The sequence below is a fragment of the Haemorhous mexicanus genome, chromosome 3 (assembly GCF_027477595.1).
Source record: "Haemorhous mexicanus isolate bHaeMex1 chromosome 3, bHaeMex1.pri, whole genome shotgun sequence".
Taxonomy (NCBI): Eukaryota; Metazoa; Chordata; class Aves; order Passeriformes; family Fringillidae; genus Haemorhous; species Haemorhous mexicanus.
Window position 1 is genome coordinate 20234092 of NC_082343.1, and position 24020 is coordinate 20258111.

The window sequence follows — 24020 nt, forward strand, 5'->3', positions numbered from 1 at the left end:
GCAAAGTGAGTGTCAGTGGAAGATTGAAGATTGCATTGTGCAGGAAGAGAACTGGATAAGACAGATTTTGTAAAGCAGAGTTTAGGTGGAGGAGACCAAGACAGGCTCTTTGTCATTTGTGTTATTTTAAGGAAACAAAGGCTACTCAGAGAGATATAAGAATTTTAGTAGCAACCGGTCACAAGAAGCAAAGAAGTAATAGGGTGTTTGAATTATTAGAAAAGAGAATTTCAAGTACTTTAAGAAACCCGGCACAAATAATTAAAGCTGAGTGTGCTCAGCCTATTTTTCTACCCCAAGACTTTGAATTAAGGCAACGAGTTTAGATGGAGTAGAAGGATGGGGACTAAGAAAATGGAATTTTTAGTAGACAGGGGGGCAACATACTCAGTGTTAAATAAAGCCTTGATGTCTATAACAGATGATTATGTTATGGTAAGGGGGCAACTGGCCAATCTGAAAAAGCATACTTTGCAAACCATCAAAATATTCATAGGTTTTTGCATACGTCCAACTTTCCAAAGGCCATTTTAGGTAGGGATTTGTTGGAGCAGCTGGAAGCAAAGATCACATTTAAAGATGGGGAGGTTATTTTGGAGGCAAAGGATCAACAATATGTGGACATACTAAACTTAATTTTAACAATTAGTGAAACTGAAATTGAAAATATGGATGAAATTAACAAGAAAATAATGGATCTGGAGTTTCCTGGGGTATGGGCCTCTAACATACCAAGGAGGGCAGAGAATGCACCTCCTGTGCAAGTTAAGGAAAACAACCAGTTAGGGTCAGGCAGCAAAAGCCTGATCTGCACCTGGTGGTGGCAAACCTTGCTAACATGTTTGACACCTGAACTAACCTGGTTTACCATTTTAGATCTGAAAGATGCCTTCTTTTGCCTCCCTATCCACGAAGCCAGCCAGAAAATTTTTGCATTTTTTTGCATTCCTAGGGCTTTAGGAAAAGCCCTAAATGTGGGCACAAAACCCAGTTCACATGGACTGTGTTGCTTCAAGGCTTTAAAAATTCCCCCACTCTGTTTGGGAAACAACTTGCAAAAGATCTAGAGTCCTGGGAAGCTCCACAGGAAGAAGGAAGGCTATTGCAGTACGTGGATGATCTTCTAGTAGCCACTCTGATGAGGGAAGCATGTATGGCCTGGACAGTAAGCCTTTTGAATTTCCTAGGGCTCCAAGGATACAGAGTATCAAAGAAAAAGGCACAGGTAGCCAAACAGAAAGTAATCTACCTGGGGTATGAGGTCAGTGCTGGGCAATGGACTTTAGGGCAGACTCTCAAGGAAGCCATATGCCAAACCCCAAAACCCCAAATGACAAAGGAACTCTGAACCTTCTTAGGTGTGGCAGGGTGGTGCTGGCTGTGGGTTTATAACTACGGACTGCTCATCAGACACCTCTATGCTCTTATGCCAATGGAAACAGAGATCTCCAGTGGACAAAGGAAGCCACATGGGCCTTTCACCAGCTAAAGAGTGCCCTCATGTCAGCTCCAGCTTTGGTTCTTCCAGATGTAAGTAAACCATTCTTTCTTTTTTCCCATGAAAAACAGGGACTTGTCCTGGGAATATTGGCTCAGGACTTGGGTCCATACCGGAGGGCAGTTGCTTACTTCTCCAAGCAACTAGATGCGACGGCCAAAGGATAGCCAGGTTGCCTCAGAGCTGTAGCAGCAGTCATGCTGAATGTTCAAGAAACATGCAAGTTTACCCTGGGACAGAAAATGACTGTACTAGTATCCCACACATTGTCCCCAGTACTGGAAGTAAAGGCGGCCACTAGCTTTCACCATAGAGGTTCCTGAAATAGCAGGCCATCATGGTAGAACAAGATGATGTGGAGATAGTGGTGACTAATATTGTCAACCCAGCTTCTTTCTCAGTGGAAATCAAGGAGAAGAAGTATACCACGATTGCCTGGAGACTATTGAAGCTACTTATTCCAGCCTCCCAGACTTAAAGGACACTCCTTGGGATGATGCAGAGACCTGGTTCACTGATGGGAGTAGTTACACTGATAGTGGAAAGTGACATGCTGGATATGCAGTCACTACCTGCAGAGAAGTAATAGAATCTGGACCCTTACCAACAGGCACCTCTGCACAGAAGGCCAAGATAATTGCACTGACCTGAGCCTTGAAAATGGCAAAAGGAAAGAGAATAAACATCTATACAGATGTTTATTCGAGGTATGCATTTGGAGCATGCACATGGAGCCATCTGGAGAGAGAAGGGACTGCTAACCTTGCAAGGAAAGAACATCAAACATGCACAAGAGATAATCCATCTGCTGGAAGCAGTTCAGCTGCCTGAAAAGGTAGCAATTATGCATATTAAGGCACACCAGAGAGGGAGCTCAGAATTGGAGGAAGGAAATGGACTGGAGGATAGAGATGCAAAGGAAGCAGTGGAAGGTGAGGTAATTATTGAAGGAGGTCTAATTCCAGATGGACAATTTTCCCTTGAAGGTAAGCCAGAATATAATAAGAAACACAGAAAACTAATCAAAGATCAAAAAGGGACATAAAACCAAGAGGGGTGGGCTACCATTGAAGGGAAGCTGGTAATCACTTCCTATTTGTTGTGGTCACTAGTAAGGGAGGAGCACCAGAAAACACACTGGGGAGTAAAAGCCCTGAACAACTATTTGATTGAAAAAATTGTTGCCAGGAATATATGTGCCACTATTGCTCAAGTGACCCGACAGTGCGATCTTTGCCTCCAGACTAACCCCAAGAACACCCCCAGACCAAAACTTGTTCAGACTGGGAGGGACTTGGGCCTGGACAGCAGTGGCATATTGACTTTTCAGAATTCCCAGAGAAAGGGGGGTATTGGTATTTATTAGTATTGACAGATACATTTTCAGGGTGGCCAGAAGCATTCCCCACCAGAACTATCCAGGCTCAAGAGCTGACCAGGGTATTATTACAAGAAATAATGGCACGCTTCAGAGTTCCAGCCACAATATCCTCAGATAGAGGACCACATTTCATTTCCAGAATAGTGCAACAGATACTAATCTGTATCCACCAGTAGCCACCTGGAAATAGATTGGAAATTTCATACTCCATACCCTCCCCAACTGAGCAGCCAGGTGGAGAAAATGAATAATTTGATTAAGCAGCAAGACTGGAGCAGGAAATTAATCTACCCTGCCCCCACTGGCACTGATGTGAATTTGAACTAAACCTAGAGCCAAAGAAAGGCTGAGTCCCTTTGAAATGCTTTATGGAAGACCATATGGAATACAAAAGGGGATGTCCACCCACATTGGGGAGGTAACATTAGCTAACTATATGGTGGCTTTAAGTAAACAGCTCAGATAAATTGAAAAACATGTGGCTGGAACTCGGAACAGGGAGCTATATGGACCAGTACATAAAATGCAGCCTGGGTATTATGCTGTAAGTCTCTTACAGAAAAGACTTTGGACCCACAGTGAGAAGGACCATTCCAAGTGCTTCTCACCACCTTCACCGCAATCAAGATCAAGGAGCAGAATGCCTGGATCCACCACTCTCAAGTGAAGAACGCCCCAGAAGCCCCTTGGAAAGTGACAGCAGGAGACAATGAACTGAGACTAAAACTTACTTGGGCAAAATGAATATATTGTGGCTGGGGGTAGTGTAATTTCATTTACAGATTTTTTTGGTGTATAATTGTAATTGGAGTTTGGGATTAGAGAATACCTCTATCCAAAATGATGCTGAATGGCCTTAGTCTCTGGCTTTTAATCAGTATACTGGATCCATGGCAGAACCTTCTGGGATAAAATATTTAAACCTATCCACTATAGTAATCCATGGGAATCAGATATATGAGGAGCAGGAGTGGCAGGAACAGGAACTGTGGACACTTAAAGGATCAGAGGAGAAGAAATAAGGGTAGGATGCTGGGTGGTCAATAGGACCACTCATGAGAGACCAAATCAAATTAGTGTTTCAGCCTCTCCTGTATACAGGCACTGGGAGGTTTGTGATAGCCCAAGTAAATCAGACTGTTTGTGTAATTTCACATTAATACAGCCTGTAGAAGTGATTTTCTTTGGGCTCATGATGCTATTGGGCTCTCATTTAAATTTAAAATAGAGGTCTTCCCTTCTACAACGGCAAGATGTCTTACAACTCGCTCCAGTACTCAAGCAGTTCAGACCCAAACCAAGCTTGAACCTAAAATACATGAAATAGACCCATACGTAGTGAGGAATATGAGTCAACAGCAACTGTTATTCAATCCAGAGTTATCTCTCAAATGTGTTGAATTGCTAATGCAAATTAACATCTCAGAAATCCAACCAGCCTGCTCCTCTTTCCTAAGGACATCCTTTGAGGGCTGGGCAACATGGTTACAGAGACAAGTACACCTCAGGAGCAGAGTAAGAAGGGATCTAACTGGGATATTAGGGGCAGGATTGGGAGTTTTAAATGGAATTGATACAAAAATACTGATGAACAAGCTGGCCACTGCAGCAGATGGTCTAGCAAAATTAAAACAGCCCCTACAGTCATCTCTATTGGCATTAGGAACTAGCCAGTGGCAGATTTCAAAAATAATGCCAAAGTGGGAAAAGGCCAGGGACCAAGACAACAAGTTAATAGTAGAAGTGCTTAGTACGGTTCAAGATAATGTGTCTTTAGCTTTCAGTTGTATACAAGCACAGCTATGGATGTAGGCAACAGCAGCTTTGATCATATGGGAAAGGGGTGAAGGTGATTTTTCCAGCTGAAATTTGAAAGATTGTCTGGGATAATGATTTTGAAAGAAAGTCTCAATCCTGGTGGACTATGGTAAATTTTACCTATGATCCTGCTTCTAATATGGCCATTGCATTTGTGCTTACTATATGTAATGCCACTGTTTATGTTATCCACCCCATCATTGCACTAGGATTAAACAATGAAAAAAACTGTACTCTACGCCTCAGAACATAGGGTGTGGTCGTGAAAGGTGAATGAAAAGCAGCAAACAGTAAACTTAGAATCTTGTGCTGCTAGGGAACAACTAGGATTCATTTGTGAAAGCAACACTATTAATGCTCAAGATGTGATTCTTGGCATTGAACAAAGTATTTGCAACTTTGAGATTCATCCAGTCATCTTGTCTTCACCTGGAAAAGACAGCTGAAAACTGCCTCAACAAGCCTACCCCATGGCATTCCAGGAGCTTCTACCATTCCCCCCCTCCCCAACCAACAGTATCAAAGTGTGATTGAAAAAGGGAAAAATATTGGTGCAAATTTGTAGAGTTTGTAGATGATTTGTTAATTAGTGAGTTGAGATAAGAAAGTTCTTTCCCATCCTGTGGTGATTATCTACAGCCCTCAGGCAAACCAGCACACCAAGCTGCAGTCTGTGTCTCTGCAGCTGGCTCTTTGATTGCTACTTCTGTCCATTGGCTACGCTTATACAGCCCTCTCATCTTCCTCAACTCCTCCCTTTCTCTGCTCTCATCTTCTCCCAAATATGGAGCCAAGCCCAGGCATCATTTCCACTGGCTCACAGGTTGGCCATGCCTGTGAACAGCCTTGGTGTTGCAGGGGGCATTGGCCCACTCACCTTGGCCTTCCATGGCATTCCTGGTGTCCTCTCCTACTGTTCCTGCCAGGTTCCTCTCCCCAGAATGACCCCAGCTCTTCCTTTGGGTATCTGTGAAGTGTGACCACCTCAAACATCAATCCCCCTTTGCTGCCTGTGAAATCTGGCTCTGCCTTGGGGCACTGGCACTCCAGTCAGGAGCCAGGAGTTTCCCTTGTCATGCTTGGGAGTTTCCCAGATCTGTTCCCTTAGCCCAGGCTCTCACCAGGCCCTAATCAGCAGCCCATGTGCATTTGAGCATCCCCCCCCAAGGTGTCTGCTTTTTTCCTATGCTCTTCCTAGGCTTGATGTACCAGGTTCCTCCAGCCCATGGAGGCTCAGGGCCCTCTCCTCTCTGACCAGGCACTTTGGAGCTCTTTGCAGCCACTCTGTCCCTTTGTGCCCCCAGGCTCATTCTGCAGGTGCTGAGCATGGCACTTCTTGTCTTACCCAGGAGTAAGACAATTGCACTGAAAAGATGGTTCTCTGTGAACAAAGGTAACTTTATTTCAACAACTAAATCAACTCCAGTGTGTGTGTGCATGCACAGAGGAGAGGAGTGTGGTCAGGACAGAGCAGGTTTTTGACCCTGAGGCTGCCTTTGGATCAGCAGGCATTGCCCCAGCAGGAAACAGTTGTGGTGCACTGTAGCCTGCCCTGGATCCTGCCTGTCCTGCTACTCAAGGAGCACTTTTAACTGTTTATACGCATGTTGTAATCAATCCAGTCATAGAAGTGCTGAACGGAGGTGTAGACTCCAGGCTGCCTTGGTCTGGCACAGCCTTCCCCAAAGCTGGTTAGTCCAATGACCCACCAGTACTCAGCATTGTTGTCCTGGCACATGAGAGGACCACCGCTGTCACCCTGCAGCAGAACACAGAGGAGTAAGGTGGTGTTGGTGGCACCAGCCAGCACTGGGCCTGTCTCCTTCTCTCTCACAGCCCCTGCCAGAGCTGTATTCTGGGCAGAGAAAAGCTCTGCTCAGAGGCTGGAGCCTCCAGAAGCTTGGCTGTGTATAGCATGGGGGCCTATAGGGTAGGGCTCTCTTTGTCCTATCTGCACAGCACGCCTGGATGTGCAGAAGATGGAACTTTGGCACCTGGACCTCTGCACTGCCAGGAGCGCTAGCTGGGCTAGCTGGGCTTTCTGGGCTTTTGGCACAAGGGGAGCCCTGGGCAGGCAGGTGTGGGTGGGGAGTGTGTGGGAAGCCCCCACAGCAGTCGGGGGGGAGCTGGGGCCAGAAGGGTCAATGAGTGGCCAGGCAAAGCAGGGCCTGGGCTGTGTTGGGCTGGTGCTTCCCTGGCTGCTGGTGCTGCTGGGGGCTGAGTGGCTTGTGGCACGCTCCTACCTTGCAGGTGTCGATGGTGCCCTGTGGGTAACCAGCACACAAGTTGTAGGGATGGACTTCTCCTGCATACCAGTCACTGCTGTTGCAGAGCTGGAGATCGATGAGCCGGACCTTGGCCTGCTGAAGGCGATCAGCTGAATCTAGACCTGTGAGCAGAGAAAGGAATAAGCTCCCAGCAGCCCCATGCGGGTTCTGCTTCCCTGTCCGGAAAATCCCTTTCCCTAGGGCCAGGCCCATCTGTGCAGGGGGATATGTTCTGCAGCCTGGCTTTGGTCTCTGCTGTGGGGAAGCCCAAAACCTATCCCCAGTGTGCTGAGCTGGCCCAGAAGTCGCTCTTGGAACTCACTTCTTGCAGTAGTGGCACCCCAGCCAGCCACCCAGCAGTTTTTCAAGTCTGAGACTCTTAGGGTGGGCTCAGCCAGGCAGGCCAGCTGGACGTAGGAGCTGCACAGGACAGGACGGTCCAATTGCATCAGGGCAATGTCGTAGCTGTAGTCCTTACGCTTGTAGTTGCGGTGTACCACCACCTTCTTGGCATTGCGCACTTGTACCCCAGGGCCTGGCTGAGTCAACTGGGTGGCCCCAATCAACACATACACCATGCTGATGTTACTGGAAAGGAGATGGAGAGAGGGATGAGAGGGAGTCACAGCAGCCCAGCAGTTGCCAGACCTTGGCTTGGAAAGGCAGAGAGGGAGCAGTGCTCTGGCAGGTGTGAGTGCCCTTGCACGTCTTAGGCTGGGGGAATGTCAAGCTGGAGGCTGCTAGGAAGCCTTGGCAGGAGCCCAGGCTTCTCCTGAGCAGTGTGACAGCCTGGCTGCCTGAGAGGAAAGGGCATGGGAGTAGCAGGTGATGCTGCTGACAGGGCACCTGCTGGTGTTGTGGGGATGTCCCCATTCCCTGCTCCTCCTTACTCAAACTTGTCGAAGCAGTGGGCTGCTGTGAGGACCCAGTCTGCAGTGATGAGGGACCCTCCACACCAATGTCCAAGGCCTGGAACCCATGGGTGCTGGATGCTGACGATCCAGGGCCATTCTGCTTCTGCGGCACCCATGCCACCCACGATGCGTGTTGTGCTGGAGTCATAAGCCACGTTGCCGTAGGAATAAGTCATGGGGCTGTTGAGAGGTGGCGGAAATCGGAGCCCACAGCTCCCTCTGCAAGCAGAAAGTTGTTTCCATGCTGCTTCAAGGCCTGCTGTGGCTCAGGCTGAAGCTCAGCCCTCTGCCCTCTCCACAAGGGCTTGCACACACAGCAGGCCAGGGAAGCCCATGGGTGTGCGTCTGTCCGTGCCAGCACCTGGCTGCTGGCAAGGAACTGAGGCTTCCCATGGTGGGTGGGAAGCTGTGGCCTGGCCATGGGGGACAGGCGCGTCCCCTCCAGGGAAGGCCGCAAGTGTTGCCATGGCTCCCTCCCAGGGCCTGGGGCCACTTACCCACAGGAGTACTGGATGCTCTGTGCCAGCCCGGCCACGGTCAGCAGGATGAGGAGGCCGAGCCAATTCATGGCTGCCAGAGGCACGTGTCAGCTGCAAGCACTGAGAGCTCCGTGCAGCAGCACAGCCACAGCCGCAGTGCCTGCAACAGCAGCGCTGCCCGTGGTGCCCTCGGCCCCGGGGCTGATGTCACAGAGAGGTGGGTTCCATGTTCTGGGCGCTGTGGGGTTCGGTGGCACAGGCCCCACTGGGGGAGGGGCAACATGGAATCAGTGAGCCATGGAATGGTTTGGCCTGGAAGGGACTTTGGATATCATCTGACTGTGATCCATTGCCTTGGGCATGGAGGAACAGCTTGCATGGAGAAGGTTGCTCAGAGCCTGGCTCAGAAGCTGTCCTTGAACACTTTGAGTAATGGGGCATTGAAGTACTACGTCCTGATCAACAGGCCCTGACCAAGGCAGGAACAACAGCTCTTGACCAAAAGTTGATCTCTAGATTGACCTTCCAACCAAATCTTATCTATCTCTGCTCACTGGCAAAACACGGATTTTCTGTTCCCTTTTTAGAAGCTGGACAAGGCAACATCTGACCTCCTTTTGGGGTGTAGGATCACAGACAACTCCCTTGGCTCCTCCTGAAGCCCTCCAAGGCCTTGGGAGCATCCCAATAGGAGAACAAAACCAGATGTTCCTGCTCTAGAAGTTATGGTGGGTTGTTTATTCAACAGTATAAAAAGAGGGCCCTCTCCCAGTGCAGTCAGAAACCTTGTTGCCTGTCGGGGGAGGCACCTGCAGAATTTCCTACTTGCAAGGATTGGTTCCCCAGTATTGTGATAGTGGCTTCCCCAGCTGAATGGGTAGACCTGGATGATGGTAAAGTATTAGGGTAACTTGTGATGTGTATTTCTTCATCATTGTAGGCAGTCTTTTATAGTAATGATTAGATGCGTTGCTTAGCTTATCTTTTTTGTAATTCTTTGCAGTTTTGGATTAGAGTAAATTACACTTATTCCTGAAGTTGGTATCTGTGTCTTCTCTACTGACCCTGACTATGGGAAAAGCAGGATTCCACACTGCCCTGGGCATCCTATGCCTGTGCCTCAGTGCCTTGGAGTAATTTATTATGACAGTATATTCAAAATTATCTTTCCAGAAATTGTTACTGTGTCTTCAATCCCAGGACCTTGAGTGTGTGAGGCAGGGGGGATGGAGTGTTTTTGTTCTGCATGGGTGTTTTTTAAAAGCTCCCTGCCCAGGCCTTTCAGGCCTCTGTATGGCATGATTTTATTGTGGCTGCCTTGGTTTTTTCCTACGCAAAAGTTTTCCTTTCCTTGTCTCGGAGAATCTGCAGTAGCATTTTTGGGCTGCCTTGAGGGAAATTGAGCAGCTGCTTGTCCGAGACCAGGGACATCACACTGGCAGGAGCGAAGCTTTCCTGCTCCAACCCAAACCACTGTGAACTGTGCCAACCTGTGGAAAGAACACACCAAATGGCTCCAGCCCAGCTATTTCACCTGCCATGACTGTTCTGCTGTTCTTTGCTGGGGGGAGGAGGCCAGCGTCAGATGAGCCACGAGGCCTTCATCTGCTGCTGGGCCTTCGTCTGCTCCATGAGGCTCCTGCCTTCCAAAGCAGGAGAAGTTGATGCCATCTTTTAGCATGTATCATGAATGGGTATTCTCCAGCATTTTGGGTCTCCTTTAGTTCTGGTGGGGTGGTGAGGTCTAACACTTTGATATGTACAAGTTAGTTACTTTTTATTTGTCCTGACTGTTGGCATTTGGTTTGTAAACAAAAATGTTGGGGTTTTGTTGGTTTTTTTCACTTTCATTTATTAGTATTCATTCCTTACCAGTGGAATGGGATTCTTGCAGTCTAAAGGAGATAACCCATATGGTTCTCTTCTAAATTGTCTCAGAATGAGACAAAATTTCTTGCCCAACTTAAGAATGCAAGAGAAAGTGAAAAATTAAAAAAAATAACACTCTTGTCTGAAAGACTTTGTACTGGGTACAACAGTCAATGTTTACCATGCTGCCTGTTCAATAACGGCTTCATGGAACCTAGGCATGTGTGCTTATCCATATATATTGGCAATCCTGGCCCTGGTATATATCTTCTTCATATCAGGGAGGCGAATCAGAATTGCTGTGTTGATATGCTCTGTGCTAATAATTTATGGAAAGACATCAGAGGTAATGAGAGTTATTAGGGAAGTGTAGTCACTGCTCTTTTCCTGTGCTGGCCTGGGCAGTCTTTTTTGGGGATTTATGAACAATTACACTCAGTCTGTTGGGGGAAAAGTAGGGGATGATTTTTCCCAGCCTTTTACCTCCTTCTTCCTCTTCAGATCTGGCACATCATCTTTTTAGAATATTCCAGTCCCTCTGGATGTTAAAGATACCATATTTTCTTTTTTAAAATTCTGCTAGCTCTCCTCCATAAGATCTACAGCACATTTAGAACCAGGGTTGTTATTTCCAGAGAGGTTGTCCACACATCTGCTCCAGTGGTAGAAAATCTTGAGTGGTGTGGGATGTGGGAGGACATAGGCCAAATCCTGAATCAATTCTCTGTCCCCGTAGTTTGGAACTTTCCCCCTGAATAAATTCAGAATCCAGCTGAGGTGGGGAAATACCTGAAAGAAAATTGTAATGACAGCTCTAAAGAGAAGAAGCTCATTGCAATGTGCTGGGCCCTGGTTAATGCTTATCACACACTGCTAGACACTGTAGGACAGCAAATACAGCCAGAGGGGCAGGAGGATGAATCAGCAGACACCCCAGGCGCTCTGGCTGCAGCTAAGCCAGATGGGGAGCCTAAGTCAACAGCAATTACCCCTGTCCAGAGAAGAAAACACAAAACCAAATCCATTCACCCAGTGGATGATGATGGGAAGTCAGGACCCTCACAGCCAGTAGAGGAATTGGAACCAGAAATAATCACCAAGTCTCCATCCTTATAAAGCCTTCACAATCTGAGAAAATATCTCAGCCAATGGCTTGATGAGTCTATATTATGTTGGTTGGTCCAAATCTGGGACACTGCAGGCTTTGATACAATTTTGGATGGTATTGAAGTGAGGCATTTGGGACCTCTGTCATGTGATGTGGGTATTGACCAGGGTATTGCAAGAAGGCCTAAACCTCTTGGCCTCTGGAAATAGCTCTTAACAAGTATGAAAGAAAGATACCTTCACCCAGATCTTCAGCTGCAGCAAGGCCTCTGGAAAGCCATGGAGCAAGGAATCTGACCCTTGAGAAAACTGGCTGTGCTAGAGGTCCTTTTCTCAGATGATGACCAAACCACTAAGAGTCCAGACATCATAAAATGTATGGCAGTGATGTGGCTCAAACTTGGACAAATCTGGCCACCCATGTACACCCCTGTCATAGCAATGCTGCAGTGGAAGGAGAGGGACGAGACAGTAGTGCTGTGTCAAAGAGGCTCTGGTATTATGAAGACACTGGCCCAACAGAAGCAAAAATCTCAGCTGTGGAAACAGACCTGCAGCATGTATACAGAAAATGGAAGACAGAACTGAAGAGACCCATCAGAAACTCAGGAAGGAGATTAAAGAGGACCTTCTCTAAGCCTCTTCAGTACAGTGCAGGTGCCCTCTTATCTGATGCAGATGACCCCAGCTAAGGAGAGGGGGCACATCCCACGAGCTGACCTGTGGTTCTTCCTGTGTGAGCATGGGGAAGATATGAGGTGGGATGGAAAACTCATTTCTGTCTGGCAGCACAGGTGTGTAAACTAAAGGAGAAAACTACTAACAAGAGAGTTCCACCATTAGGAATGCAGCTACATCTTCCGGTAGCTGAGCTGCCAGGTATAACAGAAGGGAGAATGATATGTCATTCCCCTTGAAGGAACCTCTGGAATGTTCAGAATGGAAGAGTCAGTGGTAGCCAGGACAAGAGAGGCCCTGGCCTCCAGCCAGGTAAATGCTGGGGAAAATTGGGTCTTTTGGACTGTGTGGATCCAATGCCCTAGCACAACTGAACCACAAAGATACAAGGCTTTGGTTGACATTGATGCACAATGTACTTTAATACTACTGGGACATGTGGGGGTAGAACCTGTTTCTATTCTTGGGTCAACATGGGAGTCGCAGCAGTTGACTCTGTTGGGAGTTGAGGTACACTTGACTGGAAAGGAGTGGAGTAAACACCCTACTGTGACTGGTCCAGAGGTCCCATGTATTCCGGGAGTAGATTTTCTCAGGAGTGGTTATTTCAAAGACCCTAAAGGACTCAGGTGGGCTTTTGGAATACCTACTGTGAAGACAGAGGGCATTAGACACCTTGCCTGGTGTCTCAGAGTACCCTTCTGCAGCAGGAAAGTAGAACAGCAGGTACCAATGGCCACCACTACAGTACATCATCAGCAACACCACACAAACTGAGACTCTGGGATTCCCACACATAATATGATCCATGGGCTGGAGAGCCAGGGAGTGGTCAGTAAGACCCATTCATTCTTCACCAGTCTCATTTGGCCTGTGTGAAAGTCTGATGGGGAATGGAGATTAACTGTGGACTATTGTCACCTAACTGAATTTACACCATCACTGAGCGCTGCCGTGCTGGACATGCTGGAGCTCTAGTACAAGCTGAAGTCCGAGGCAGTGAAGTGGTATGCCACTATTGACATTGCCAATGCATTTTTCTCCATTCCTCTGGCAGCAGAGTGCAGGCCCCAGTTTGACTTCACCTGGAGGGGTGTGCAGGACACCTGGAACCAACTGCCCCAGGGGTGGAAACACAGCCCCACCATCTCCCATGGCCTGATCCAGGTTGCACTGGAGAAGAGTGAGGCTCCAGAACATCTGCAGAACATCAATGACATCATTGTATGAGGGAACATGGCAGAGGAGGTTTATAAGAAAGGAGAGAGAACAATCCAGTCTTCTGAAAGCAGATTTTGCTATCAAATGAAGTAAATTCAAGGGGCCTGCCCAGGAAATTAATTTCCTAAGGGTGAAGTGGCAAGATGGATGCAGACAGATGCCAAGAGAAATGATTAATAAGATAAGTGCTATGTCCCCACTGACCAGCAAGAAAGAAACACAAGCTTTCCTAGGCACCATGGGCTTTTGGAGAATGCACATCCTGAAATACAGCCAGATTGTTAGACCTCTCAACCTCATGGCACGAAAGAAAAATTATTTTGACTGGGGCTGTGAGCAACATCAAGCTTTTGAGAAGATCAAGCATGAGATTGTCCATGCAGTAGCACTTGGGCCTGTCAGGACAGGACAGGATGTGAAGAATATGCTCTACACTACGGCTGCAGAGAATGGTCCTTCCTGGAGCCTCTGGCAGAAGCGATCTGGGAAGACTTGGGGCTGACCTCTTGGGTTTTGGAGTCATGCATACAGAATCTGAGCTACACCCCAACTGAGGAAGAGATTCTTGTAGCTTATGAAAGGGTTTAAGATGCTTCAGAAGTGACTGGCACTGAAGCACAGCTCCACCTGGTACCCTGACCACCAGTGCTGGGCTGGATATTTAAAGGAAAGATCCCGGCAATACATCATGCCACAGATGCTACCCGGAGTAAATGGGTCCCCCTCATCACGGTGAGCTCAAATAGGAAACCCAAATCGACCTGGGATCTTGGCACATCATCACAAACTGGTCCAAAGGCGAGAACTTTTGATTATCATCAGAAGAGGAAGAACAGGTGACATGTGCTGAGGAAGCCCCACCATATAACCAGCTACCTGAAAGTGAAGGATGGTACATCCTCTTCACTGACGGATCTTGCTGTATTGTAGGGACCTGTAGGAAATGGAAGGGAGCTGTATGGAGCCCTATGTTGTGAGTTGTGGAAGCTACTGAAGGACGAGGTGGATCCAGTCAGATTGCAGAGTTGAAAATTGTCCAGCTGGCTTTGGACATTGCTGTTTAAGAGAAATTGCCAACACTCTACCTTTACACTGACTGGTGGGTGGTAGCAAACACTCTGGGGATGGCTGGAAAGGTGGAAAAAGGCCAAACAGGTCAAAGGCAGTGTAGAGGAAAACCAAGTTTGGGCTGCTAAAGAATGGCAAGACATCGGTGCCTGGGTAGAGAAGCTGACCGTTAAAGTCTGTCATGTAGATATCCCTGTGCTGAAGAGTCAGGCAACAAAGAACAGGTGGATCAAGCTACAAAATCAAGGTGTTACAGATAAATTTGCATTGGCACCACAAGGGGAAGTTGTTCCTAGCTAAATAGGCTCATGATGCCTCAGGTCAGCAGGGCAGAGAGGCTACCTAAGAGTGGGCACAAGACTGAGAGGAGGATTTAACCCTGGACGGTCCTCCAGATTATCCATGATTGTGAGATGTGCTTATAGGACAAGTGACAGAGGGTAGCTTTGTACACATCTTCCCAGAGGAGTTGCAGGATGCCCTATCATTTATTTTTTTTCCCCAACATGAATATTCTGGGTGTTAGGAAAATTAATCCACAAACATCAGAAGTTTATGTCCAAAAAGGAGACAGAGCAGTCCTTTTACTTTATTCAAATAAAGGGAGAGGCCATGCAGCATTCCCATGGGATCTGTTAAATTTTTGAAGGACACAGCATTATTTTTATCCTAACGTCCTGGCCACATTTCCCTTCTCTCTTTCTGCATTGACTGAGGTACTTGAGAGGTACATACTTCCTGATTCACCTGATACCAAAGATTTCCCTCTAATGTATAACCCTCCCTTTTAATTTTTAATTCTTATGGAATTTAGGGGTTTTTCTTCCCCATTGTTTCTTTTATCTTTCAATGATTAATTTTATCAGCAAACCTAAAGTTTATTTGTAAAAGCAAATATCTTTCTCCATTCATCAATCAGTGGAATCCTTCCCATTGTTTCTTTTATCTCCCAGTGCTAGTTTTATCTACCAGCAGACCCACAGCTTGTTTGTAGAGGCAAATCCGCTATTCCTTTCATGCGGCTGAATAAATGGATATAAAATCTTGGGATGAATTTGTACAGAATGTAGATGATTTGTTAATTAGAAATTTAGATAAGAAAGTTCTTTCCCATCCTGTGGTGATTATCTACAGCCCTCAGGCAAACCAGCACACCAAGCTGCAGTCTGTGTCTCTGCAGCTGGCTCTTTGATTGCTACTTCTGTCCATTGGCTACGCTTATACAGCCCTCTCATCTTCCTCAATTCCTCCCTTTCTCTGCTCTCATCTTCTCCCAAATATGGAGCCAAGCCCAGGCATCATTTCCCCTGGCTCACAGGTTGGCCATGCCTGTGAACAGCCTTGGTGTTGCAGGGGGCATTGGCCCACTCACCTTGGCCTTCCACGGAATTCCTGGTGTCCTCTCCTACTGTTCCTGCCAGGTTCCTCTCCCCAGAATGACCCCAGCTCTTCCTTTGGGTATCTGTGAAGTGTGACCACCTCAAACATCAATCCTCCTTTGCTGCCTGTGAAATCTGGCTCTGCCTTAGGGCACTGGCACTCCAGTCAGGAGCCAGGAGTTTCCCTTGTCATGCTTGGGAGTTTCCCAGATCTGTTCCCTTAGCCCAGGCTCTCACCAGGCCCTAATCAGCAGCCCATGTGCATTTGAGCATCCCCCCCAAGGTGTCTGCTTTTTTCCTATGCTCTTCCTAGGCTTGATGTACCAGGTTCCTCCAGCCCATGGTGGCTCAGGGCCCTCTCCTCTCTGACCAGGCACTTTGGAGCTCTTTGCAGCCACTCTGTCCCTTTGTGCCCCCAGGCTCATTCTGCAGGTGCTGAGCATGGCACTTCTTGTCTTACCCAGGAGTAAGACAATTGCACTGAAAAGATGGTTCTCTGTGAACAAAGGTAACTTTATTTCAACAACTAAATCAACTCCAGTGTGTGTGTGTGCACAGAGGAGAGGAGTGTGGTCAGGACAGAGCAGGGTTTTGACCCTGAGGCTGCCTTTGGATCAGCAGGCATTGCTCCAGCAGGAAACACTCGCTGTGCACTGCAGCATGCCTTTGAGGCTGCCCATCCTAGTGGTCAAAAAGCACTTTAAACATTTTTTGTGCTTATGTGGGCCAGAATCCAGTCATAGAAGTGCTGAACAGAGGTGTAGACTCCGGGCCGCCTTGCTCTACCACAGCTTTTTCCCCAGCTGGTCACTCCAACAACCCACCAGTAATCAGCATGGTTGTCTTGGCACATGAGAGGACCACCACTGTCACCCTGCAGCAGAACAGAGAGGATTCAGGCGATGTTGGGTGGCCCCTGTCAGCACTGGGGCTGTCTCCTTCTCTCTCACAGCCCTTGCCAGAACTGTATTCAGGTGCCTGAGCCTCCAGAAGCTGGCTGTGAATGGCTTGGGGTCCTGTAAATTAGCACTCTCTCTGTCCTCTCTGCACAGGACTCCTGGATGTGCAGAAGATGGAACTTTGGCACCTGGACCTCTACACTGCAAAGAGCACTAGCTGGGCTTTCTGGGCTTTTGGCACAAGGGGAGCCCTGGGCAGGCAGGTGTGGATAGGGAGTGTGTGGGAAGCCCCCACAGCAGCTGGGGGGAGAGCTGGGGCCAGAAGGGTCAATGAGTGGCCAGGCAAAGCAGGGCCTGGGCTGTGTTGGGCTGGTGCTTCCCTGGCTGCTGGTGCTGCTGGGGGCTGAGTGGCTTGTGGCACACTCCTACCTGGCAGGTGTCAATCAGGCCCTGTGGGTAACCAGCACACACATTGTGGGTGTGTATTTTCCCTGAGTACCAGAAGGTGCCATTGCACAGCTGGATATTGATAGGGCGTACCATGGCCTCCTGCAGGTGATCCCTCGGGGTTTTATCTGTAAGCACAAAAAGAAACATCCCCTATCAGCTCCTTCCCAGTTCTTCTTCCTTGTCTGTGAGGGATCTCCTTCTGTAGGGCATGGCTATGCCTCTACAGAGGCACTGGGTGCTGTGACCCTGCTGCCTGCCTTTGGGGAGCAGGCCAGGCCCATCTCTGTTGAGGTGTATGTCCTGCTTCCTGGCTTTGGCCTCTGCTATGGGGAAGCCCAAACCATCTCCTCAGTGGCCTGAGCAGGCTCTGGAGTCCCTCTTGGGAACTCACCTTTTGCATTGGTGGCACCCCAGCCAGCAATCCAGCAGTTATGCTCCTCTGACACTGAAAACCCTAAGATAGCGTCGGCCACACAGGCTAGCTGGATGTAAGGGCTGCACTGGACAGGCTTGCTCAGTTCCAGCAAGGCAATGTCATTGCTCATGTCACGTCTCTGATAGTTTTCATGACGCAGTAACTTCTTAATTTGACGGACTTGTGCCCCAGGGCCCGGCTGAGTCAACTGGGTGGCCCCAATCAACACATACACCATGCTGGTGTTACTGGAAGGAAGATGGAAAGAGGGCTGAGAGGGAGCAGAGACGTGCCACAGCAGCCCAGCAGTTGCCAGAACTCTGCTTGGAAAGGCAGAGAGGGAGCAGTGCTCTGGCAGGTATGAGTGCCCTCGCACACCTTAGGCTGGGGGAATGTCAAGCTGGAGGCTGCTAGGAAGCCTTGTCAGGAACCCAGGCTTCTCCTGAGCAGTGTGACAGCCTGGCTGCCTGAGAGGAAAGGGCATGGGAGTAGCAGGTGATGCTGCTGACAGGGCACCTGCTGGTGTTGTGGGGATGTCCCCATTCCCTGCCCTTTCTTACAAAATGAGGTCAAAGCAGTGGGCTGCTGTGAGGACCCACTCTGCACTAATGAGAGACCCTCCACAGAAATGCTTTGTGCCTGGTATCTTCGGATGCTGGATGCTGACAATCCAGGGCCAGGCCCCTGGCTTGGCATCTGCACCACCAACGATACGTGTTGTGCCGTCGTCACGACTCTTGTACCCAGAGTGAGACACCATGGGTCGGAGGCCACAAGTCCATCTGCAAGCAGAAAGTTGTTTCCATGCTGCTTCATGGCCTGCTGTGGCTCAGGCTGAAGCTCAGCCCTCTGCCCTCTCCACAAGGGCTTGTACACACAGCAGGCCAGGGAAGCCCATGGGGTGTGCGTCTGTCCGTGCCAGCACCTGGCTGCTGGCAAGGAACTGAGGCTTCCCATGGTGGGTGGGAAGCTGTGGCCTGGCCATGGGGGACAGGCGCGTCCCCTCCAGGGAAGGCTGTAAGTGTTGCCATGGCTCCCTCCCAGGGCCTGGGGCCACTTACCCACAGGTGTACTGGATGCTCTGTGCCAGCCCGGCCACGGTCAGCAGGACGAGGAGGCCGAGCCAATTCATGGCTGCCAGAGGCACGTGTCAGCTGCAAGCACTGAGAGCTCCGTGCAGCACCACAGCCACAGCCGCAGTGCCTGCAACAGCAGCGCTGCCCGTGGTGCCCTCGGCCCCGGGGCTGATGTCATGGAGGGTTGGGTTCTGTATTCTGCTCCAGCTCCCTGCCCCAAATGGATTCCTCAGCCGCTGCCTGCCCCAGGAACTGCACAGCCTCATCCTGCAAGAAGAGGGGCCAGAAGAAAGCAGCAGAGAGCCTTCTTACAAGGGCATGTCCTAAAAGGACAAGGGACAATGGCTTCACAGTGACAGAGGGTATTGGTAATCACATATCCTCTGTACAGAGACAGACATAGCTCTCTCCGAGGATTTTCCTGGGAAGCTGTGAGAAAGCTCAGAGGAAAGAATGAGAAACAATTCTCCTCTTCACTTGCTACACCTGTTGTTGTGCACATGTGGAATGTGTTTTGGAGATTTGTTTACCAAAGGGTGATTTTTTTAAATTGGACTCTGGTGGTGGTGTTTTGGATGCATTGACCAATTGGATCCACATGTGTGTTATGACAGTCTGGCAAGGGTGATGGGTTTTTCCTAATAGTATAGAATAGTACTGTATAATAAAGCAATTGATCAGCCTTCTGAAATCATGGAGTCAATGCTCATTATTCCTGCGTTGGGGACGTCATGCTACAATAAGGATAGCTTCAGCTGGGATCATAGGAAGGAAATCTTGATTGTGACAGTACTGAGGCAAAGGCATGGGTCGTGCAAAGCACCTGTGGATCCCCCATTCCTCAAAGTGTTCAAGAATAACTTCTGAGCCAGGCTCTGGACAACTGGTTCTAGTGAAGGCCATCCCTCTGTGCCCAAGGCAAGGAGGTTGGACCTAAATGGTCACCAAGGTCCCTTCCATCCCAAACCATTCCATGGCTCACTGATTCCATGTTGCCCCTCCCCCAGTGGGTCCCCATGCCACAGAACCCCACAGTGCCCAGAATACAGAACCCCCTGCTCTGTGACATCAGCCCTGGGGAACCACAGCAACGCTGCTGTTGCAGGCACTGCGGCTGTGGCTGTGCTGCTGCACGGAGCTCTCAGTGCTTGCAGCTGACACGTGCCTCTGGCAGCCATGAATTGGCTCGGCCTCCTCGTCCTGCTGACCGTGGCCGGGCTGGCACACGGGACATGGGACAACTGTGGGTAAGTGGCCCCAGGCCCTGGGAGGGAGCCATGGCAACACTTACAGCCTTCCCTGGAGGGAACATGCCTGTTCCCCATGGCCAGGCCACAGCTTCCCACCCACCATGGGAAGTCTCAGTTCCTTGCCAGCAGCCAGGTGCTGGCACGGACAGACACACACCCCATGGGCTTCCCTGGCCTGCTGTGTGTGCAAGCCCTTGTGGAGAGGGCAGAGGGCTGAGCTTCAGCCTGAGCCACAGTAGGCCTTGAAGCAGCATGGAAACAACTTTCTGCTTGCAGAGGGATATGTGGGCTCCGACCCATGGTGTATGAGTATGAGTACATGGATCATGACAACAGCACAACACGCGTCGTTGGTGGTGCAGATGCCAAGCCAGGGGCCTGGCCCTGGATCGTCAGCCTTAAGCATCCTGCGATACCAGGCACAAGACACCTGTGCGGAGGGTCTCTCATCACTGCAGAGTGGGTCCTCACAGCAGCCCACTGCTTTGACAAGATCAAGTAAGGAGGAGCAGGGAATGGGGACATCCCCACAACACCAGCAGGTGCCCTGTCAGCAGCATCACCTGCTACTCCCATGCCCTTTCCTCTCAGGCAGCCAGGCTGTCACACTGCTCAGGAGAAGCCTGGGTTCCTGACAAGGCTTCCTCGCAGACTCCAGCTTGACATTCCCCCAGCCTAAGATGTGCGAGGGCACTCACACCTGCCAGAGCACTGTTCCCTCTCTGCCTTTCCAAGCAGAGATCTGGCCACTGCTGGGCTGGTACATGACTGCGCTTGCACATGTCTCTGCTCCCTCTCAGCCCTCTCTCCATCTGCTTTCCAGGAAAATTGGCATGGTGTATCTAGTGATTGGGGCCACTCAGTTGACTAAGCCAGGACCTGGAGCACAACTGCGACGGATTAAGAAGTTAATACGTCATGAGCACTATAATCCAAGTGACAAAAGTAACGACATTGCCTTGCTAGAACTGAGCAAGCCTGTTGACTGCAGCCCCTATGTCCAGCTGGCCTGTGTGGCTGACCCCGCCCTAAGCCTGTCAGAGCTGCAGAACTGCTGGGTGGCTGGCTGGGGTGCCACTGCTGCAAGAGGTGAGTTCCTAAGAGGGACTCCAGAGGCAGCTCAGCCGACTGAGGAGGTGGCTTGGGCTTCCCCATAGCAGAGGCCAAAACCAGGAAGCAGGACGTACACCTCTACAGAGATGGGCCTGGCCTGCTCCCCAAAGGCAGGCAGCACGGTCACAGCACCTCTGTGCCTCTGAAGAGGCAAAGCCAAACCATAGGAAAGGGGATCCCCCTAAAGCAGTAGAGCAGAATTGGCAAGGAGCTACAGGGGGATCATTCCTTTCTCTGCTCACAGCTCAAAACTCAAGTGATGTCCTGCAGGAGGCCAAGGTCCAGCTCATCGATGTCCAGCTCTGCAACAGCAGTGGCTGGTACGCAGGGAAAATCCACACCCACAATGTGTGTGCTGGTTACCCACAGGGCCGCATTGACACCTGCCAGGTAGGAGTGTACTATGAGCCCAGCAGCAGCACCAGCAGCCGAGACAGCACACCCCAACACAGCCCAGGCCCTGCTTTGCCTGGCCACTCATTCACCCTTCTGGCCCCAGCTCCCCCCCGACTTCTGTGGGGGCTTCCCACACACTCCCCACCCACACCTGCCTGCCCAGGGCTCCCCTTATGGCAGAAAGCCCAGCTAGCCCAGCTAATGCTCCTGGTAGCCCAGAAGTCCAGGTGCCAATTGTCCATCCTCTTCCAGAAGAGAAGCAGAAGCCCTATGCAGAGAGGACAGGGAGAGCCCTAAACTACAGGACCCCAAGCTACTTCCATTTCGATTCTGGAGGGTCAAGTGCCTCTGTACAGCTTTGGCAGGGGCTGTGAGAGAGAAGAAGACAGCCCCAGTGCTGACAGGGGCCACCAACACCACCTTACTCCTCTGTGTTCTGCTGCAGGGTGACAGCGGTGGTCCTCTCATGTGCCAGGAGGAAAACAGTGACTTCTTCTGGATTGTTGGAGTGACCAGCTGGGGAAGAGGCTGTGCCAGAGCAAAGCGGCCTGGAATTTACATCTCCACTCAGTACTTCTATGACTGGATTCTGGCCCAGATGGGGCTGAGCCCATTTGGAAGTGCTTCCTGAACAGCAGAGTGGGCAGCATCAAGGGCATACTGCAGTGCAGAGCAAGTGTTTACTGCTGGAGCAATGCCTTCTGATCCAAAGGCAGCCTCAGGGTCAAAACCCTGCTCTGTCCTGACCACACTCCTCTCCTCTGTGCATGCAGACCCTGGAGATGACTTAGGTGTTGAAGTAAAGCTGCCAATCATCCCAGGGAATCATCTTTTTGACTGAATTCTGACTCCTGGGCAAAGCAAGGACTTCCACGGTCAGCACCTGCAGAATGAGCCTGGGGGCACAAAGGGACAGAGTGGCTGCAAGGAGCTCCAAAGTGCCTGGTCAGAGAGGAGAGGGCCCTGAGCCTCCATGGGCTGGAGGAACCTGGTACATCAAGCCTAGCAAGAGCATAGGAAAAAAGCAGATAGCTTGGGGGGGATGCTCAAATGCACATGGGCTGCTGATTAGGGCCTGGTGAGAGCCTGGGCTAAGGGAACAGATCTGGGAAACTCCCAAGCATGACAAGGGAAACTCCTGGCTCCTGACTGGAGTGCCAGTGTCCTAAGGCAGAGCTCCCTTCACAGGCAGCAAAGGGGGATTGATGTTTGAGGTGGTCACACTTCACAGATACCCAAAGGAAGAGCTGGGGTCATTCTGGGGAGAGGAACCTGGCAGGAACAGTAGGAGAGAACACCAGGAATGCCATGGAAGGCCAAGGTGAGTGGGCCAATGCCCCCTGCAACACCAAGGCTGTTCACAGGCATGGCCAACCTGTGAGCCAGGGGAAATGATGCCTGGGCTTGGCTCCATATTTGGGAGAAGATGAGAGCAGAGAAAGGGAGGGGTCGAGGAAGATGAGAGGGCTGTATAAACATGGCCAGTGGAGAGAAGGAGCAATCAAAGAGCCAGCTGCAGAGACACAAATTGCAGCTTGGTGTGCTGGTTTGCCTGAGTTTTGCATATCACCACCACAGGATGGGCAAGAAATTTCTTTTCTTCACTTGCTAATTAACAAATCATCTATAAACTGTACAAATTTGCACCCTAATTTTAAACTCTTTCAATCAAATTTTGAAACTGGGAGCTGCAGAGGGAGAATGGTAGTGGATCTTGGGATGCCTTGGGGAAGACATGTGCCAAGTACATTCTCTTGGCTTCCAGGCCAATGGAGTTCTGTTTCACAGCGGGTAGCACTCTTCCATTTGTGTTAATCAAGATGGGCTGTGCTGAGAACAGCCATTCCACATCTGCACTGGTCCCTGCCATCCTGACTTAAGTCAGGGGCTGCTGGCTCACTAAAGACATTAAGTGCAAGAGTGTCACTCAAGGCTGCAGAAGGCCATTACTCTGCCCAGTGAGGAGACCATCTTAGAGTCACCCAATCGCTCTAGCACAACTTTACTGTGCTGTCTTGGTAAAATTCTGCTGCCCATAAGAATTTCTGCCAGTGTTGCACAAGCTCAGCCACAGGTGTCCTCTGAACTACAACAAGAATGTTATAAATGATCAGCCAGAAATCCAAATTAATAAATGCAAAAGTTTTTATTTTCACTACCAAAATACAGTCCTCAAAAAGCCATAGCCAAAGAGACAGTGTCGAACTCGGAATCGGTGCTGGGTGAACCTAGATCCAACCTCTATCACATCAGATCTCCCTCTGTTCAAGAATGTCATTTCCAGCAGGGCTCTTTTATACAGTTTTTTATGCCTGAGGCAGAGGTGCCCCGATTTCTTTTGTAACCCCACATATGTATGAAGATTTCTTTCACTGTGCAGGACAGGACAATTGCTGTTTCCTGAATAGTGGCAAGCGCTGATCATGTCAGGGGAAGTACTCAGATGTATGTTACTTGGCGACTTTGATTATCTTAATTGATGGTATCTACCAAGCAAGGATCACCCTTGGGTGTTCCCCGATGGCTCCAGAGGAAGCCCATCTCATGCTGCCACATTCTTTTATTAGTAAACAAGGCATTGTTCTCCTGCTGCCACCAGGAGTTTTCATAATTCCAGTGTAGTCATCTGTCTCCGGGCTGCTCCTAGTCAGAGGCTCGTTGGATTTTACAATTTTTATTTTATACATTCTCCCCTTAAGCATGAATTACTTTCTAATATATATTACAATAATATTTTCCGTC

The 24020-nt window shown here is 49.6% G+C and overlaps 3 protein-coding genes across 3 annotated transcripts; 1 reads left to right on the plus strand and 2 right to left on the minus strand.

Moving 5' to 3' along the window:
* Window positions 1-6285: 6285 nt before the first annotated feature.
* On the minus strand, window positions 6286-8446 carry LOC132324385 (acrosin-like). The gene is made up of 5 exons (XM_059840430.1): window positions 8376-8446; window positions 7855-8097; window positions 7287-7552; window positions 6941-7086; window positions 6286-6456 (listed from the first exon to the last, which is right to left on the minus strand). The coding sequence occupies exons 1-5, from the start codon at window positions 8444-8446 to the stop codon at window positions 6286-6288; spliced, it is 897 nt and encodes a 298-aa protein (XP_059696413.1).
* Window positions 8447-16225: 7779 nt separating this feature from the next.
* Window positions 16226-18575, minus strand: LOC132325768 (acrosin-like). Its single transcript, XM_059843341.1, has 5 exons — window positions 18505-18575; window positions 18004-18225; window positions 17420-17691; window positions 17008-17153; window positions 16226-16553 (listed from the first exon to the last, which is right to left on the minus strand). The coding sequence occupies exons 1-5, from the start codon at window positions 18573-18575 to the stop codon at window positions 16380-16382; spliced, it is 885 nt and encodes a 294-aa protein (XP_059699324.1). The 3' UTR covers window positions 16226-16379.
* Window positions 18576-19695: 1120 nt separating this feature from the next.
* Window positions 19696-22103, plus strand: LOC132325769 (acrosin-like). Its single transcript, XM_059843342.1, has 5 exons — window positions 19696-19766; window positions 20046-20267; window positions 20593-20858; window positions 21127-21272; window positions 21724-22103. Exons 1-5 carry the CDS (start codon window positions 19696-19698, stop codon window positions 21907-21909), a joined length of 891 nt encoding a protein of 296 aa, XP_059699325.1. The 3' UTR covers window positions 21910-22103.
* Window positions 22104-24020: the final 1917 nt, after the last annotated feature.